We start from the raw sequence: 16,978 nt of genomic DNA, 5'->3' as shown, positions 1-16,978 counted from the left end.
AGTCAGTAGCTGGCTAGTTCAGTCCGTGCCCTTGGGGCCTGGATGAGGGGAGGGTCCAGGGCCTGCCTTTGTGGCTGGTTTCTTGCCAGTGGGACTCATGGGTAAGCAACAACAACAAAACCGAGGTCAAAGGCTTAGTGGGGTCCTGGAACAGGAGTTAATTTAGTGTTTGGTCTTTTTTGGTAACAGCTTTTTTGAGATATAATTTACATACAGGTCACCCATTTAAAGGGTACGGTTGGAAGGTGGTTAGTGTTCTCACAGCTGTGCAACGTCCTCACAGTCCGTTTGAGAACATTTTTTTTTCCTTCAAGATTTTATTTATTTATTTGACAGAGTGTGGGTCGGGGGAGCGCACAAGCAGGGCAGCGGCAGGCAGAGGGAGAAGCAGGCTCCCCCTGAGCAGGGAGCCCGACGCAGGGCTCGACCCCAGGACCTTGAGATCATGACCTGAGCCGAAGGCAGACGCTTCACCGACTGAGCCACCCCGGCGCCCCTGAGCTTAACCCCGCTTTGTCCCCTGCTTCCAGCCCTAAGCAACCAGGACTCACTTTCTGTCTCTGTAGATAGGTTTTTGGTTTTTGACATCTAGCGAGCACTTAATCTGCATCCGGCACTGGGCTCAGCCCTTTGCATTACTCCCGCACACCCTCCCGCAGCACCACCGTGTGGAATAGAGGCTCGTGTTTCTCTTCCTGATGTGACAGCCGGGGCCCCGTGGATCTGGATCAGAAAGGCCGCCGGAGCCTGCCGACGGCGGCGGCGTCCTTATTTGGTCTCCGGCTGCTTGCGGTGGGGATGGTGGAGGCCGCTCTCACTGGCCGGGAGCTGCTGGGACAGCCTTTGCTTCTTCACAGGGATCACGTGCCACCTGTCTTTTAAAATGGTACCCAGTTCTCCCAGGAGCCAGCAGTTCCACCAACGCTGGCAGGAAGGCGCTGAGCTGCCCAGGCCTCCGTCTGCTTTCCGAGGGCCTCATCGAGGCCGCAGGAGCGCTCTCCAAGCCGGGTGCGTTCATCAGGTCACACCACCTGCCAGGATGAGCCATTCGGCCCATCTTCTTTGTCCCCCAGCGTGGCTGCAGGTAGACATAAAGGAGGAGACCTACAGGCTCCTGGTCCCCTTCCTAGTCCCCACCCTGGCTGGGAGGCTGGTCTCGAGGTTTCCTCATCAGTGGGGGGAAAACCATAACAGGACGTCTTCCTTTCCAGCCTGTAGAGCTCTGTGAATGATTAACCTTGATTAAACAGAAAGGGTTGGGAAACGAGAGTAGAATGACCTCCGATGTTTATGGGCTCCCGCTCTGTTGTGTTTGCTTCCATTGGCCTCATTTTGACAGCAGCCTGCGGAGTAGGGAGAGTATGTAACCCCATTAGTCAGATGAGGGGATGAAGGCCAAGACAGGTTAATTAGGGTCCCACAGCCAGTGAGGGACAGAGGCGTGCTGGATTAAGATTTTTTAAGTATCTGCTGTGGACACAGCACCAGGCCGCCTTTGATTAAGTACATAAGATCTAATTTGGTCCTTTCTGATGCTGTGCTGTGTAGGTCTTGTGGGTGGTTTTTGTTTTTGGTTTTGGGTTTTTTTGGTCAGAAAGAGAGCATAAGTAGGGTGAGTGGCGGCAGAGGGAGAAGCAGGCTCCCCACTGAGCAAGGAGCCCGATGGGGGGCCTGACTGGGGCTTGATCGTGGGACCCTGGGATCATGCCCTGAGCTGAAGGCAGGCGCTTAACCTACTGAGCCACCCAGGCGTCCTGCTGTGTAGATCTTGTTATCCCCATTTTACAGGTGGGCATCCTGAGGCCGAGACTGAGAATCCTGTCCAAAGAGAGCTAGTGAGAGGTATAGGCTGGGACTGCAGCCCCAGCTCTGCCCGGTTCCACAGTCCAGCTCCCTCGGGTGCCCCAGCCGCCTTCACCCTGAGTTTCCAAGATCCTAACATTTGCATGGCCTGGGGGGGCAAGCTGTGAGAGAGATACCCTTTCCAGACAGAGGAAACTGCCTGGCAGTTCTCAACTTTGTCAGCAGCCACTCCCAGGTTGGGGGAAAGTAAATAGATCTGGGTGGAGATGTTCTTGAGGACTCTGCTTTTCATCTTTGAGCAAGCCAGCTGACAGTTTGCTTTGAAAGGCTGGCAGCATGCCCTTGATAAGTGAACCAGATACTCCTGTTTATGTTACGAGAGCAGCGGGCATCTGAGATCACTTCTGGGCAGCTCTTTGCCTGCACAAACCACCCCGTGCCCACACCCTGGCTAGACTGGCCGTGTGGGGACCAGAGGGTCTCCAGGGTGGCCCGCGGGAGAGAGAAGGCACCCTGGCTGTGCCAGCAGATGCCGCCGAGAACTCGACCCTGCACACCCATGCTGGCCTGGCCCTGTGGGGGGCACCTGGCCCGATGCCCACCCACTGCGGCCGAGGGCGGCACGGGAGGGGTGCGCTCTGACCGGCAGCCGTGGCGGAGCTCCCCCTTGGGGGGGGGGTCGGGGGCTGGGGGCCGGAGAACAAGACCAGGTCCCTGGTTGCTCTACTCCAGGGAGGGGCACTGGGATTGAGCAGCCAGGTACTAAAGAGGCTGAGAAGCTAGACTGGGGTTTTTCTGGAGCCTCCTGGCCAGGGGGTGCTGCCCTTCATCTTCCCCCATGGTTAGCAGTTTACTAACTATTGGGGTGAATATGCGTGTGTGATTGCTGGCTCATTCTCCTGTCCTGGCCCCTAACTATGACTTTCTTTGGAATATTCTACACCGATAAGGCACTTTAAAGTTTTTCAAAACCCTTTCTCTATGTAATATCTTAATTTGATTCTCTTACTAATTCTTTTAAGTAGATAGGACAGTTTTTTCCTTTTTTATTGTTCTTTTTTATTTTGGAAACATCTGCTTCCCCCCTCCCCGATTATACATGAGCACGGATCCTTCACCCCCACAAAAAAATTCCCAGAGAAATGGGAAGTCTCTATATCCCATCCCAGAGGTCTGACTTAGATAAGTGTATATGCTTGCAGGTGGACTTTTCTTACATTTGCATAGCTTTTTTTTTTTTTTAAATAGGTAATGACTGTATGTGGTATGAAATTCAAAAGAAACAGAAGGGTATTCTGTCAAAAGCAAATGTCCTTCCCTCCTTTGTCAGGAGGCCCCAGCTCCCCTCCCTGGCGACAGCCACTGTCTCAAGTCCCTGTGTGTCCTTCCAGGGGTGTTCTGGCATACAGCTTCGTTTTTTTTTTTTTTTTTTAAGATTTTATTTATTTATTTGAGAGAGAGAGACAGCCAGCAAGAGAGGGAACACAAGCAGGGGGAGTGGGAGAGGAAGAAGCAGGCTCCTAGCGGAGGAGCCTGATGTGGGACTCGATCCCAGAACGCCGGGATCACGCCCTGAGCCGAAGGCAGATGCTTAACGACTGTGCCACCCAGGCGCCCCTGGCATACAGCTTCTGTAGGTGGTCCAGTAAACTACTAACAGGTGTCTGGTTGTGAGGGAGGGAGCTGTCAATCTCAAGACTGAAACACTGATCATACTTTGAGTTCATTGACATGAAACTCTTCCTATTTATTGGCCTCTTTGGAAAATGGACAGAGCCTACCAATCAGAATCAGCCCTACAGGGAACAAAAGATTGCCCCTGCATGCTCTATTCGCTTGTGCCTTTTTTTTTTTTTTTAAAATTGAAGTATGGTTGACGCACAGCATTGCATTGGTTTTAGGTGTACAATAGTGATTCTCGACAATTCTGTACATTATGCTATGCTCCCCACAAGTGTAGCTCCCACCTGTGCTTCTTTGAATTAGGCACCTTATGATGGGAAAAGTGGCTGGATTCCAGCCTGCAAGGTGTGAGAGACTTATTTGGGGTTCCATAGCTGCAAGGGGTCGAGGTGACTTATCTGGGCTCACACGCACACCAGGTTCCCTGACCCCTATCCTCTGAACAATAGCTCCCCTGGAATGATCCCAGAGGAGTGGGACGATGTGCCTGGGAGAGGTGTGGTCAGTACGTGAACCTGGGGCCTGTGGTGGCTGGGTGAGGTGGCGCTGCTGTCCCCCTACCACTGCCAAGCCATCTTAATTTGGCTGTAGGTGGGTTATCTTGTTTACTCTGTTGTGCAACCAGTAGAAAAGGCACCTTTGTCAACGGAGGCTTCTCTGGTGAGGTCAGCCAAGAGCGGACGGCCTGGATTGTGCTGGGAGGCGAGTAAACATCAAAAAGGAAAGTGCTAGCCGGGAGAAGGGTGAGGGAGCAGATCGTGGACACCGGCCATATTTGCAGATGCCTGATCAAGGGAAGCAGGGGAAGTCACGGACACGCGCTTCCTGGAGCAGGGGCGCTGGTCACGTGTGGGTGGGGCTTGGTCAGGTGCTTTTCGTGTTCCTGTGATCACGCACTTGGCTTTGAACCTGCAGTACATATAGTTCTGTATCCTGCTTTTTTGTTAATTACATCTAAGGGTTCTTTCCATAATAATAGATGGTTTCAGAACCTCTCATTTTGGCCGTGTAATGTTCCATTAAGTGGATGAATCATAATTTACTTTACTGATACTTTATTAATGTAATTTGGGGCCATTTCTAATTTTTTCCTCTCGAGTGACGCTGACAAGAACATTTTCCTACTCATGGCCTTTATTTAGCACTGTTTGCCCAGAATAGCGCCCCGGCTCTGGGCTAGGGCTTGTGAGCATTTTAGTTCCCTTGGTGAGGAGCTTTCCCCAGGAGGCGTACGCGTCAGCCCGCCTGCCGTGACGTCACCCTGCCTGCCGTGACGCCGTGATGTCAGCCTGCCTGCCATGACGTGTTGCGGGCCTTGTCTCGGTACCCACCCTGCCATGGGAATTAGCAGAAACTTGTTTTTGCAAAGGGAACGAATGAAAATCGGCACCTTTGATTCAAGCACCAAGTATGGCCGTGTGTGTGGTACCTCTCACTATCATCCCTGGTGACAGGTATGAGTCCACGATCAAGCCCAAGTGAGGGGAGCCCCCGTGGCCCCTGTCAGGAAGTCCTGTCAGCTTTTGCTACCAGATCCCTAGATGGCTGGCATCAGCTGCGGTGGTAGGAGGAGCCAGAGACCTGAAGAGTGTTGTTGGTTTTTTAAAATTTTAAATATTTTATTTCTAAGTAATCTCTACACCCTGCATAGGACTCCAGCTCACAAGCCCGCGATCAAGAGTCACTCACTCTATCAACTGAGCCAGCCAGGTGTTGTGAAGATGTATGAGTTGAAGGGGGCAAAACACTCAGAAGAGGGTCTAGTACATAGTACATGCTTAGTAGATGTTAGCCGCTAATATTGCTATTATTTAGGGCATATGTTTGTCTCCTCTAAGTTCTCAGCTGGTGGTGCTCTTTGGCTGTCACCACTCGAAATGGGGAGATGTTAGTGGCATCTCATGGGAGGGCCCAGGAATGCTGCTGAACGTCCTCATAGGACAGGCCCCCCGACCCCTGACAAGAAACCAACCCCAAGTATCAATAGTACGGAGGTTGAGAAGCCCTGCTCACACGTTTAAGTGTGACTCTTGGTAACTGAGCTCTTTAAACACATCTCTAGAGAAACATTTTCAGGGACTGCCTTGGTCTCTCAAAGAATCAGCATCAAAGGGACCTTACTTCACTCAGTCCCCGGGGCTATGTGGATTCCTTCCCGGCACCCTTACCAAGGACATACCGTTGGCAGGTAGCACACTGTACATTTGACATTTGGTGCATTATGACATTGAACTCCAGCCTTCCCGGCACCCTCCTGTCCTCCATCCTGGTAACGGTAGCCACCATGCTTTGAACCTTGGGCATGGGTGGTTGTGCTTAGTGGTTGCCATGTATTTGCTGCATTGATCCCCACCATTCTTTGAGGTGGGTTTTATTCTTATACCCATTTTACAGATGTGGAGATCGAGGGTGGGAGAAGTGAAGTCACTTGTCCAAGATCACTTGGGGGCAGAGCTGGGTGTGGATCTGGGTCGGTGTGGCTCTAGAATCTGTATTCCTCACTTTGCTTCCTGCCTTGTCCTGCTTGGGGCTGCACCCAACAAGCTTATTTAATGCTCATCCACGGGAAGGTCTTTCAAATCTTTGAGGTGAGTTCCTCAGTCCTCTCTTCTGTCCTCTGGTCAGAGAGACCCAGTTCTCAGAGTTCCCCGCAAAGACATGTTTCTGAACTGCTCACCATCCAGAATGCTCTCCCGTGTCTCAGTAACCGCCTGCCTGCTTCCTGGCTCTGTTCCCGTCGCCTCTCTCCACCACACTGCCCTCAGCGAGGCTGCCCGTCCCACACCAGCGCTACTGATACTCCATCAGCTCAGACTGTGCCAGTGCTGACCGGAGTCACCCAGATTCCATCGGTTGGTGGTGTCACTTCACAGTGACCCATTTTCACTGATGCTCCGTAAGATTCAGCCTGCCCATATCTGCACCTGAAGTTCAGTGTCCCGGTGGAACCAAAGGTGTGTGGAACCGGGAGTCAGGAGGCTGGGTTGTGATCATACCTGATTTTGTGGCCTGGGAAAAGCCACTTGCCTTCTCTAGTCATGGCCTTTGACTTGGGTGCTGTTGGTATTGCTTCCAGCTCTAACATTTCTTCGATGGAATGTGTCGAGCAGCAAGAACTTGTAATAACTGTAGTTCTGATTATTGTGGTAGCAGTAATAATAGGTAATTATTGGCCAGCCGCTCGGTCCCAGGCTCTTTTCAGTGTTTTAAATGGATCGTCTTACGGAATCCCCTGACCCCATGCTGTTATTACCCTCATCGTATTACCCCCACTCTACAGATGAGTGCCTTGAGCAGAGCCATGTTGAGTCGCTTACCCACGGTCACCAGTTGACCAGAAGTGGTTGGACCTGGGGTTTGCATTGTCTTCGTTAGAGAGAATCCTTCCAGTGTCTTGGATGCTTGTTCTCCAGAGTGATCCTGAGCACGTGCCCTGACCTTGCTGTATTTCAGCATCTCTGCGTTTGACCACTCCCTTCTTCCACCAAGATGAAGGCTGTGAACGCCACTTGACTTTAAAGGCTTGGTCTGTGACTTGTGCTTATGGAGTGATCCTCTGTACCCCAGATCCCAGCTGAATGTGATTATGCAGATATTCTTTTAGAATCTAAAATAGAGACAAAAATGACGATGATAGGGGCGCCTGGGTGGCTCAGTCGTTGAGCCTCTGCCTTCGGCTCAGGGCGTGATCCCAGTGTTCTGGGATCGAGCCCCACGTCGGGCTCTTCTGCTGGGAGGCTGCTTCTTCCTCTCCCACTCCCCCTGCTTATGTTCCCTCTCTCGCTGGCTGTCTCTCTCTCTCTCAAATGAATAAATAAAATCTTTTAAAAAAAATTGATGATGATAGTGACTCTTCCTTACACATTTACTGTAGTTCAAACATATATTAGTAATATATTATCATTATTAACATAAATTAGCAATATTAAGGTTATATTATCTTTTTTCTAATTTTTTTACTGTCTGATTTTATCTTATTTAATTTGCATCACAGTTCTGCCTGGTAGATGCGTCCCCATTTTACAGATTTGAATACGGAGGCTCAAAGAGGCCCGTGTGGCTCGAGTCACATTCTAGTGCATCTGAGCTGGGAGTGGGGGACAGCATGTTCTCAAAAGCCATTTACTTTCTCAGCACGTTTTAAGGGAAATACATACTTGGTAAAGATCTAATGGAAAGGTATTAGAGGATTCTCTGTGACAGCAGGGCTGTGCGACCCATAGAGAAGGTAGACAAAGATGCTTCTCCATGGCCAGCTCCGTGGAACTCAGCCTGGGCTCGAGCACCCTCCTTCTTCTCCCCTGTCGCGATGTGTCCATCTGTCCTCCCTCCCCTCCCCAACTTGGGGCCTGGCCAGGCCTACTCATAGCCCTGACTTTCAGCGCTGTTCATTAGGTAGGGTTAGATATGCAGATTGGATATGGGTAGTTAATTCAAGGTCGGAGAGAGGTTGAATGGGGGTCCGGGTTCTCTGCCAGCCCCTCCCTCACTCCCAGCACCCTCAGAGGCTGCAGCTGTCGGGGGCGTGGAAGGGAACCCGTGAGCACTTCCAGCACGGGGCCCCTCGCCCATTTCCTGAGACCACCCTGTATCCCTGAGCCCATTTCTGCAGCGGAGTGCGTCCACTAAAGGCCCACCAGCAGCTTCTTTCCTTTTTTTTTTTTTTTAAGATTTTATTTATTTATTTGAGAGAGAGAGAGCATGAGCAAAGGGAGGGGCAGAGGGAGAGGGAGAAGCAGACCCTCACTGAGCAGGGAGCTTGATGTGGGGCTCAACCCCAGGACCCTGGGATCATGACCTGAGCCGAAGGCAGATGCTTAACTGACTGAGCCACCCAGGTGCCCCCACCCCCACCCCGCCATCAGCAGCTTCTATCTGTTTATATAGTGAGCTGAAGATGGACCCAGTGGTAGGGCTCTTGGAGCAATGGGAAGGTCCGACAGGGTGAGGCGGGGTTGGGACTAAGGCAATAAAATGATCCCTGCCCTTCATTTGAGTGAGGCTGGACCATCGCCCTGCTGGGGTGCTACTGCTCACCACGCTGGGGCGTCTGGGCCGGAGGCCGTGGGGCCCCGGGTCTCTAGCCACGGGCATCACTTGTGGTTGTTGGCGGTTCCTCCTTGCTGGACCCCTGGGGCACTGCTAAGGGGCAGGTGTCCTCCTTTGTCATAATGTTGGAGCTTGAGCTTCAGGACCAAGGTCTGTTTGTGCATCTTCCCCAGCAACTGGGATGTCTCCACCCTTTGTGTGTCTAGTGGAAGTTACTTGAGCTCTGTGCTTTGAATCCAGTTTCATAAGTCCTTGACTAAGGAGCTCCTGGAGCGCTGCCCTGGCCAGGGAACCGTGAATCTTCGGTCTCAGACACGAGAGGTCGGTTATATGCCGGAAGAGAGAATGCGGCTGCATGGTGTGCCTGGAAGCCCACGTTGTCTTCCCCACTCCTTTGCCCCATTGGTTTCTTCTCTGGTGAGGACCTGCAAGGCCACTGTCCTAGTCACAGGCTTTCTGCACCCCACACCACACATCAGAGTTCTCAGACACCCTAGGTGTCATCTCGGGAACTCAGGGCAGCACTTTCGGGGTGGGACCCGGACAGTTTGGTGGCTGAGGGCAGGGGGAGGCTGCAGGCTGGGGGCACAGAGTGGCTGAGTCCACCGGGAGGTTTCAGGGGGAGCTGCTTTTTCTTTTCCTTCTTACCACTGATGGCACGCTAGTGACAGGCACTTTATAAGTGTTTTCTAGTTAATCCTCCTGACTTTATAAAGTGCTGTCACTATCTCGCTTTTACTGGTTAGGGAACTAGAGTTTAGGGAGGGTAATCTCAAAGTCACACAGCTGGAAAAGAGCGTCAAACCCAGATGTGGTACACCCCCACATGCATGGTCTCAGTCACCGGGTGACCTCCACCCTTCCCTGCCTCGGCCTGAGCTGCGTGAGAGGTGCTGCTTATTGGTGGAACTTTCCTTATTTGGGAGGTGCTCAGGCGCCCCTTCGAGGCAGTCACCTGTGGGGCCTGGGATGGGAGACTGAGGGTCTCCCAGGGCAGTGCAGCCCCGGAGGCCTCCGAACCCGGGCCTTGTGTAGGAGCCCTGAGCAAACACAGGTGCATTTCTGTCCCAGGGCTCGGAGCCTGGCTTCCCCAGGAAATGGGGCTGGCTGCTTTCAACAGCATTTTCCTCTTGCAAAAGCAGTATTTTTTTTTTTTTCTTTCAAAACCAGCCTCTTCTTCCTCTCGTCCCCAACCCCTCTCCACAACTGAGCGATAAACAGATTTCACAGCCCCCAGCTGTGTCGGTGTGGGTGATTCCCACCAGGACCCTGGCCACATTGGACCTGATACTGTCCCCTACTGGGGGGATCCCGTCCCCTCGCCCCCTTGAGTCTGTAGAAAACCCCAGGCGGAGGCTGAGTGTGGGCCTGGAAGGGAGATGAGAGCAAGGCACAGTGGAAATTCTAGATGGTGGTAAATGAAGAAAAGCTACCCTCCCCACAGATACGTTCTGTGTGATGACACCCGGGGCAGGAGTGTATAGACAGGTCACAGCTAGGAGAGAATTAGGAAGCACAAGATAAATTCTCTTCAAGATGAAAAAATTCTCTAATATGTTTTACTATAAAAAAAGTTTTAACAAAGTGAAAAAAGAGGCCAAGTACCCTCTGGGCTCCTGCCAGGTTGCGGTGCCAACACTAGAGGCAGGGCCCCCAGTAAACAGGCCTCCCGTAAGGTGTCTTACATTTCCGGAGGGTCCCCGAGGGCGCTGTTTGGCCCGTCAGCCCCCTGCCCTGATACCATCTGGCATCATCCACAGGTGCAGTTGGGTCTTCTAGAACCCCCCCCTCCCAACTTTGCGTGAGCTCCTCACTGGCTCCTTCACCCAGTTGTCCAGTTTTCACATCCCCTAGAATGTCCGCTGCACAGGACAGGGGTTTTCGCTCTTGTGGTCACTGCGGTGTCCCTGACGTTGTGCCCTGGGACTCTAGGCAGAGCATCGAGGCTACACCTTCAGGAGCTCCCATTCCGACAAGTGGCCGGGCGAGGACCGTGCACTGGGATATGGGCAATGATGGGGTGGTGCAGGGTGCTTTGGGCTCTGTGCCCCAACTCAGATGTGGCAGTGGGCTGGCTGTCAGGAAGGCTTCCTGGAGGAGGTGATAGCTTAGCCTGATCTTGGAAGATGAGGGTGAGCTAGCCAAGCGTGATATGGAGGACATTCCAGGCCGAGGATCAGAATATATCCCCTGCCCACCCTCGTCTGTGTGCCAGGTTTCCCAAAGGTTTTGGGTAGCATCCACGACCCTCTTCTCTGTCACGGGAGCACACTGGCCTGCAGAGTGGAGCCGTGTTTGTAGGGAGAGAGCAGTTGCCTCGTGAGGCCTGATTTAAAGATGAGGCCCGGACTTGGGGGTGTCCTAATGCTGCCTCCTCCTGCTCACCTGTGTGGACTGACCATCCCTTCTTGCTCACAGCTCTTCAGTGCTTGCTTATAAACCTAAGCAGCCATTTCTTTTCCCCTAATGATCACTGGGGTGGCATTCCTCCCTTCGGCCTGTTCCTTGCCACTTCCCTTTGTTCCCCGGGGCAAGAGGAAGTGGTGGGGGAAGGGGGTCATGAGTCTGGTGACCTTTCTTAGGAGGAGGGGTGGTTCTGGTGTGGCTGTTACTGGTTGAGTAACACACTGCTCACCATTGCAACTTTGCAGGGTGGGTGGGAGGGGAGCTGACTGGCGCTGCTGGGGGGTGCTGGACATGGGCGCTCGAGCCCCCATATAGTTGAGGGTGCCGTTTGGTGCTTAGAATTCTGGAGTTGCCGAGAAGTATGTTGGACCTGAAGCCGGAGAGCTGTTCTTTCTGTTTCCCATGGAATGTGACAGCTGGGGAGAGACCCCTGCCCCCATTTTGGGCGGGCCTGGGAAGTGGAGGCACAGGCTTCTGTTTCTGTTCACGGCTCAGCTTGACCCTTGGGTGGGCCTCAAGGTGGTGCTGTCAGTGCAGGACGGCTTGGTTGATGGGGGGGGGGTCGCTTCAGTGTTGCTGCTCCCCCACCCCGCCCCCCGCAGACTAGAAAATCACAATAGAGATAGTCTTTCGTTGAGTCTCCTTAGATTCCCTTCTGGAATTCTTCCTCACAGTTTTGCAGCTTGAGGTGACTCACACCCTGACGCCAGACACACACACACACACACACACACACACACACACACACACACACACGTGCATTGGGGTCCTCACCTTTCTCTCCTTGTCCTGATGCCGCGCCTCTGAACCCAACAAGATTTACTGATTCTTTCCCTTAGGCAGCTGCCAAGTGGACAAAGATTTAATAAACTCATTTGCCCGGTTAATTAATTAAGGCTTGCTGTGTCACCTTTCTGAGCGCGGGTGGGGGGCATTAAAGCGGGGCGCTGCGTGGCCCATCCCACGGTGCCCACTCACGCCTTCCTTCCACAGCAGCCGGAGAGGGCATGAGGCGGGCGGGTGCTGGGGACTCACTGAGGCCCCCGGGAGGGTCGCAGAGAGCCTGTGACGCGTGCGGAGCCTGACCGCTTGCTCGTCTCTCCTTCGCGCAGACATTCACGGCCTGGTGCAACTCCCACCTGCGCAAGGCGGGGACGCAGATCGAGAACATCGAGGAGGACTTCCGGGACGGACTGAAGCTCATGCTGCTGCTGGAGGTCATCTCAGGTGAGGTGGGCCGCCCTGGCCGAGGACGAGGTGCCGCCTGCTGGGTTCGGCCGCTTGGGGGTGCTGCCCAGACTCCTCAGCTTCTGCTCTGCCTTTGCTCGCGGTGACCTTTGGGTCTCTTGAAAGACGTTGGGGGCGCCGCGGAGGAGATTGGGTTTGGTCCCGGCTCTGCGGCCGACCAGCCACGTGTCCTTGGACACGTCCCTGCCTTTCTGCCTCAGCACCCTCGTTTGCAAAGAAGGGTCCACCATGGCTGACCATTGCCAAACCTTGGCTCCCCTAGTACCTCTCCACCTATATCCAGATGGTCCCGCTCCCTCGCCCAGCCCCCAGTGCAGAGTTTGGATGTCCAGAGATCTGGAGGGACGGCTCCTGGAATGCAGAGCTCCACTTTCTCATGAATACCTTTCCTCCCCGTGCCTTAGAGCTTGGCGCTTCCCACAGTCTCGCCTTGCTTTATACACTGGGTAATCTTAGCTACTCTCTTCACCTTACCTTCTACACCAGTGAGTCCCAGACCTGGTGTCAGTCCTGTCTTTTCCCTCAGGCCCCATCTTCGCCCAGATGGCCCCCAGCGACGCCTCAGCGTGCCCAAGGCTGTGTGGACTACCCCTGGCCCTGCCTGACCTCCTTCCTCCTATGATCTCCATCTTGCTCTCCTGAACCTAATGTAGGAATCAGACAGCTCTTCCTTTGCTTCACGTTCCAGCTTGGCATTCAAGTTCTATTCATTCTGTCTCCTTCTTCCGTTAGCCTTTTTTTTTTTTTAAAGATTTTATTTATTTATTCGACAGAGATAGAGACAGCCAGCGAGAGAGGGAACACAAGCAGGGGGAGTGGGAGGGGAAGAAGCAGGCTCATAGCGGAGGAGCCTGATGTGGGGCTTGATCCCATAACGCCGGGATCACGCCCTGAGCTGAAGGCAGACGCTTAACCGCTGTGCCACCCAGGCACCCCTTCTGTTAGCCTTTTAACCTCTGCTATGGTGTTGTCAGCGTGGGCCTGCGTCAGATCTCACCTAGATGATCCTCAGAGGCCTTCGACCCTCTCCTGGCTCCTTCCCCACCGCCGTAGTCCATCCCCCACGCGGCAGCCAGAGGGGCCATCTGACGGCCCAGATATGGTCTCGCTGTTCCCTGCTCAGAACCCTTCAGCGCCTCCCCAGGGCTCGAAGCCTGCAGCCCACATTCCTTAGCATAGCTTGCAGGATCCTTTGTAAGCTGGCACCTGTTTTGTTTTCAACTAACTTCCCAAAAAGGTATCAGACCTCAGACCCTGTGCCACCCAAGAGACACGCAGTCCTCACCAAGGACAGGCTCACTGCTCTCTCTGCTTCTGCACAAGCTCTGACTGACTTGTTTCCTCTTGCAGGTGCAGTCTGTGTGTCGTGGGGGGGGGGGGCTGGGGGATTGTGCGTGTGCAGTACAATCTGCAGAACGGAAGATTTAGCTTTCGAATATTTTCAGTTTCATTGAGTATTTCGTACACTCCCCTTCTTGTGCAGACACCCCAGCATCCATCTGCAGACTCCTCCGTCATCCCACACTGAGACCCCATGTCCATTAAACACTGGCCCCCCCGTTCCCATCTCCGGAGCCCCCTGGCAGTCACCCTTCTCTTAGTCTCTGTGAGCGTGACTGTTCTCAGCACCTCGTGTTAGTGGAATCAGACAGTATATGTCCTTCTGTGGTTTATTTCATTGGAATGCCTTCCAGGTTCATCCATGTGTCAGACTCTCTTTTTAAGGCTAGCATTCCATCGCGCGTACGCACCGCTTTCTGTGTGTCCATTCATCCTCTGAGGCATGTTGGGATTGCTTTTATCTTTTGGCTGTGGCGACTAGCGCTGCTGTGAACATGGGGGTACAGATACCTGTGTGAGTCCCTGTTTTCAATTCTTTGGGGTAAATACCCAGAAGTGGAGTTGCTGGATCATATGGTAATTCTGTGTTTAATTTTTTTAAGGAACCACCGTACTGTTTTCCTCTAACTGCCTTTTAGACTGTCCTTCCCTGCCTCCTCTTCCAACATTTCTTAGTTTACACAAACCTGGTGGTATTCTTCTTCATTCTTTAAAACTCAGCCCAGAGTTTCCCTCCAGGAAGGCTTTCGCCGTATGAGTGGCTGTCCTCCTCAGGGCCCCTGTCACACCCCATTCATCCCTCCGTCATGTCCGTTTCCCCGTGGCATGATCATTTTTGGCCCACTTGTGCTTTTCCCCGTCCCACCCTGAGTGGCTTGGGGCAGGGATGGTCTCATCTCTGTGTCCCAAGTGCTCAGAATGGTACTTGGCATGCATGTGCTGCTCAACAAATAGCGTGACCAGACGCCCTGCCCCGGGCTTTTCTGCATAACCAGCACCGTTTTCCCCACCAAATGGGTAGGCCTGTGCCCAAGGGGGACCCAGGCACCTCTGTGAAGTGGGCTTATCTCCTTGCCTGGAGTGAGGAACATCGAGTCACTGAGACACTGCCTTTTCCTCCTTGAGCATCGTGAGGTGAGTAGAGGGACAGAAGGAAGGGGCTGGTGCCCCCAGAGGTCCTCTAAGTAGCATGCCCAGACCACCCACCTCAGAATCTGCAGGACTGCTTGTCCACATGCAGATTCCCAGGCACATCCCAGACTTCCAAAATTAGAAACTTTAGGAGGCAGGGGAAGGGGACTGGGCATCAGAAGTGCGAGAACTGCTGGCCTTGCTGCCTTCACTATCCCGATGGAGAAGTCCTGTTCCAGCCAGTGTGCACGGCTGGGGGCCTGGCTGGGGAGCCCAGGCTCGGCAGGACCTAAGGGCTGGGGTTTTAGCAGGAGAGGCTTCAGGGCTGGGGGTGGGATGGGGCACTGCCTCATTCATCCTATGGGAGGGAACCCCAGGGCATTTGGTCTGCCCAGGGGGATAGTGGGGTACCTAGCTGGGGAGGCTGAGAAGTGGTTATAGCCTTGGAGAGCCCCAAGTGGAAAGTCTTAATTTAATCATAAAAACCCAGCTGTGCTTCCCTGGGAGCTGCCAGGCCTAATCATATCTGCGGCAGGAAGTCTGCTCTCTAGAAGCTGGGGGGCTGGGAGGCCCCCTGGAGAAGTGCTGCTCCCACACTGCGCCTGCCCCCCTCCTTGAGCCCTCTCGGCCAGGCTGCTAATGTGCTAGGTGTAGTGGGGGGGGGGGTGTATAGCTGGGCAGGGCTGGAGACCATGGCAGGTGCAAGGGCCCCGAGTTTTGGGCTCTAGGATGGTGGTTCTCAGCCTTTTGGGGTCCCTGGGCTTTTAGAGACTCTAAAGCTAGGTGCCCTTCCCCCGGTATGGGCATGCATGTTATACATTTCAATTTTGAGTTTTAACTTAAAGAGGTCCGCGAGTGCCTCTGTTCTGAGCTGAAACTGCTCTTAATGGGGTGTTTGGAGAACCAGCTCTTTCCCCGCAGCTTCGGACCCTGGAACCTGCGTTGGAGGAGTCGGTGGGCTGAGGGTGGGCAGGTGGCTTGGAGCTGAGCCAAGGATGCCCACGAGAAGCAGCGGTTCTCAAGCGAGATCGGAACACTGTGGGCAGCTCTGTTTAAACACTAGGGGACTTTTTCAGAATATTCTAAAGTGCCCACACATGTTCCTGGGCCAAACAGTATAGACTAGAAGGGGTTCGGGGCCTTTGCACGTGCTGTTCCTTCTGCCTTGATAATCACTGCACGCTGTCGCGGCCTGGCTGCCCTCCCACTTGGAGGCCTTTCCTGACTATCCCATAACTCCTTCATCCCCCACCTGCCCTCCTATGCACCCTCTTTTTAAGCATTTATCCTTCTTGGTGTTTGTTCATTTGCATGTATTCGTGTGTTTCTCTGTTGGAGGTCTGTCACCTCCTGGTCCAGAACTGCACGGAGGCAGGAAACTGTTTTGTTCGCCCCTGTGTTCATAGCGCCCAACCACCTCCCAGACATACGGGGCTTACTGTTGGGTGGAGGCAAGCAGTTGAGGTCTGAGAAGTGGCAGAAAAGAGGCAGGGTCCACTCTCCCTGTCATTCCCTGCGAGGGTGGTCCTCACCACTCCTGGGCAAGGGTGTCATGAGAGCAGCCCTGCTCCTAGGAAATAGCATCTGACCCTCCTGCCCTCCCTCTTGGTCTGCATTCAGGGGAGCGCTTGGCCAAGCCGGAGAGAGGCAAAATGAGGGTGCACAAGATCTCCAACGTCAACAAGGCCCTGGATTTCATAGCCAGCAAGGGGGTCAAGCTCGTGTCCATTGGAGCTGAAGGTGAGTGAGGCCTGCCGTCTGGCTGCTCTCTGGAGCCTGATTTTCTGTTCCCTGTTCTCTTGGCCTTTTTGGCCCCGACTCCCGGGTTCCCACACCGCTGGGTGCATTGGGAAGTGGGGCTGCCAGCACCTCCATCTGGTCGACCTGTGGATTCTTCGTGTAACAGCTACACTTTCCATCCAGTCTCAGCACCCTCCACATCCAGCTCTGCCCCCTGGAAAACCAAGGGCCTGCTCCCTGGTCCTGACTTTGATGCTCCCAGCCAACCCACCAGCTGAATCCTGGTGCCATGAGGTCCTGTAACAGTGGAATGCCACCTCCCTCACCCACAGGCCTGCCTGCACTTTGCTGCCTGAGGCAGAGAATTCTGTTGCCTGGAGAGTGTCAGACATGGGCTGGGTGGTGGGTGAAGGCTGCCCAGAGGCCCCATGGAGCCCTTGGAAGACTGATGTCCAGAAGCCTTCAGGAACATTCCTAATAGCATTTCTCTGCAGATTAGCTTCTTGACTCTTTTTTCTTCATTTTAAGCTCAGTATAAATTGTTATTCGTTTGTTCTTAATGGTTTAAAAGAGGTAG

At 53.5% G+C, this 16,978-nt stretch overlaps 1 protein-coding gene across 3 annotated transcripts in view; it reads left to right on the top strand.

Annotated features, from left to right (window-relative positions):
• The window catches only part of ACTN1 (actinin alpha 1), a 92,319-nt gene that overhangs the window by 38,496 nt on the left and 36,845 nt on the right, over positions 1–16,978 (top strand). For all 3 annotated transcript variants that reach the window (XM_045807964.2, XM_045807963.2, XM_045807962.2), the window contains exons 2-3: positions 12,054–12,168; positions 16,282–16,401. In XM_045807964.2, coding sequence (XP_045663920.1) covers positions 12,054–12,168; positions 16,282–16,401 — 235 coding nt within the window. The remainder of the gene's footprint in view (positions 1–12,053; positions 12,169–16,281; positions 16,402–16,978) is intronic.

This window comes from Ursus americanus, chromosome 26, assembly GCF_024610735.1.
Source record: "Ursus americanus isolate L20-20 chromosome 26, mUrsAme1.1.p, whole genome shotgun sequence".
Taxonomy (NCBI): Eukaryota; Metazoa; Chordata; class Mammalia; order Carnivora; family Ursidae; genus Ursus; species Ursus americanus.
Note: the sequence above shows the minus strand (reverse complement) of the source record. Positions and strands in the feature narration are given on the sequence as shown.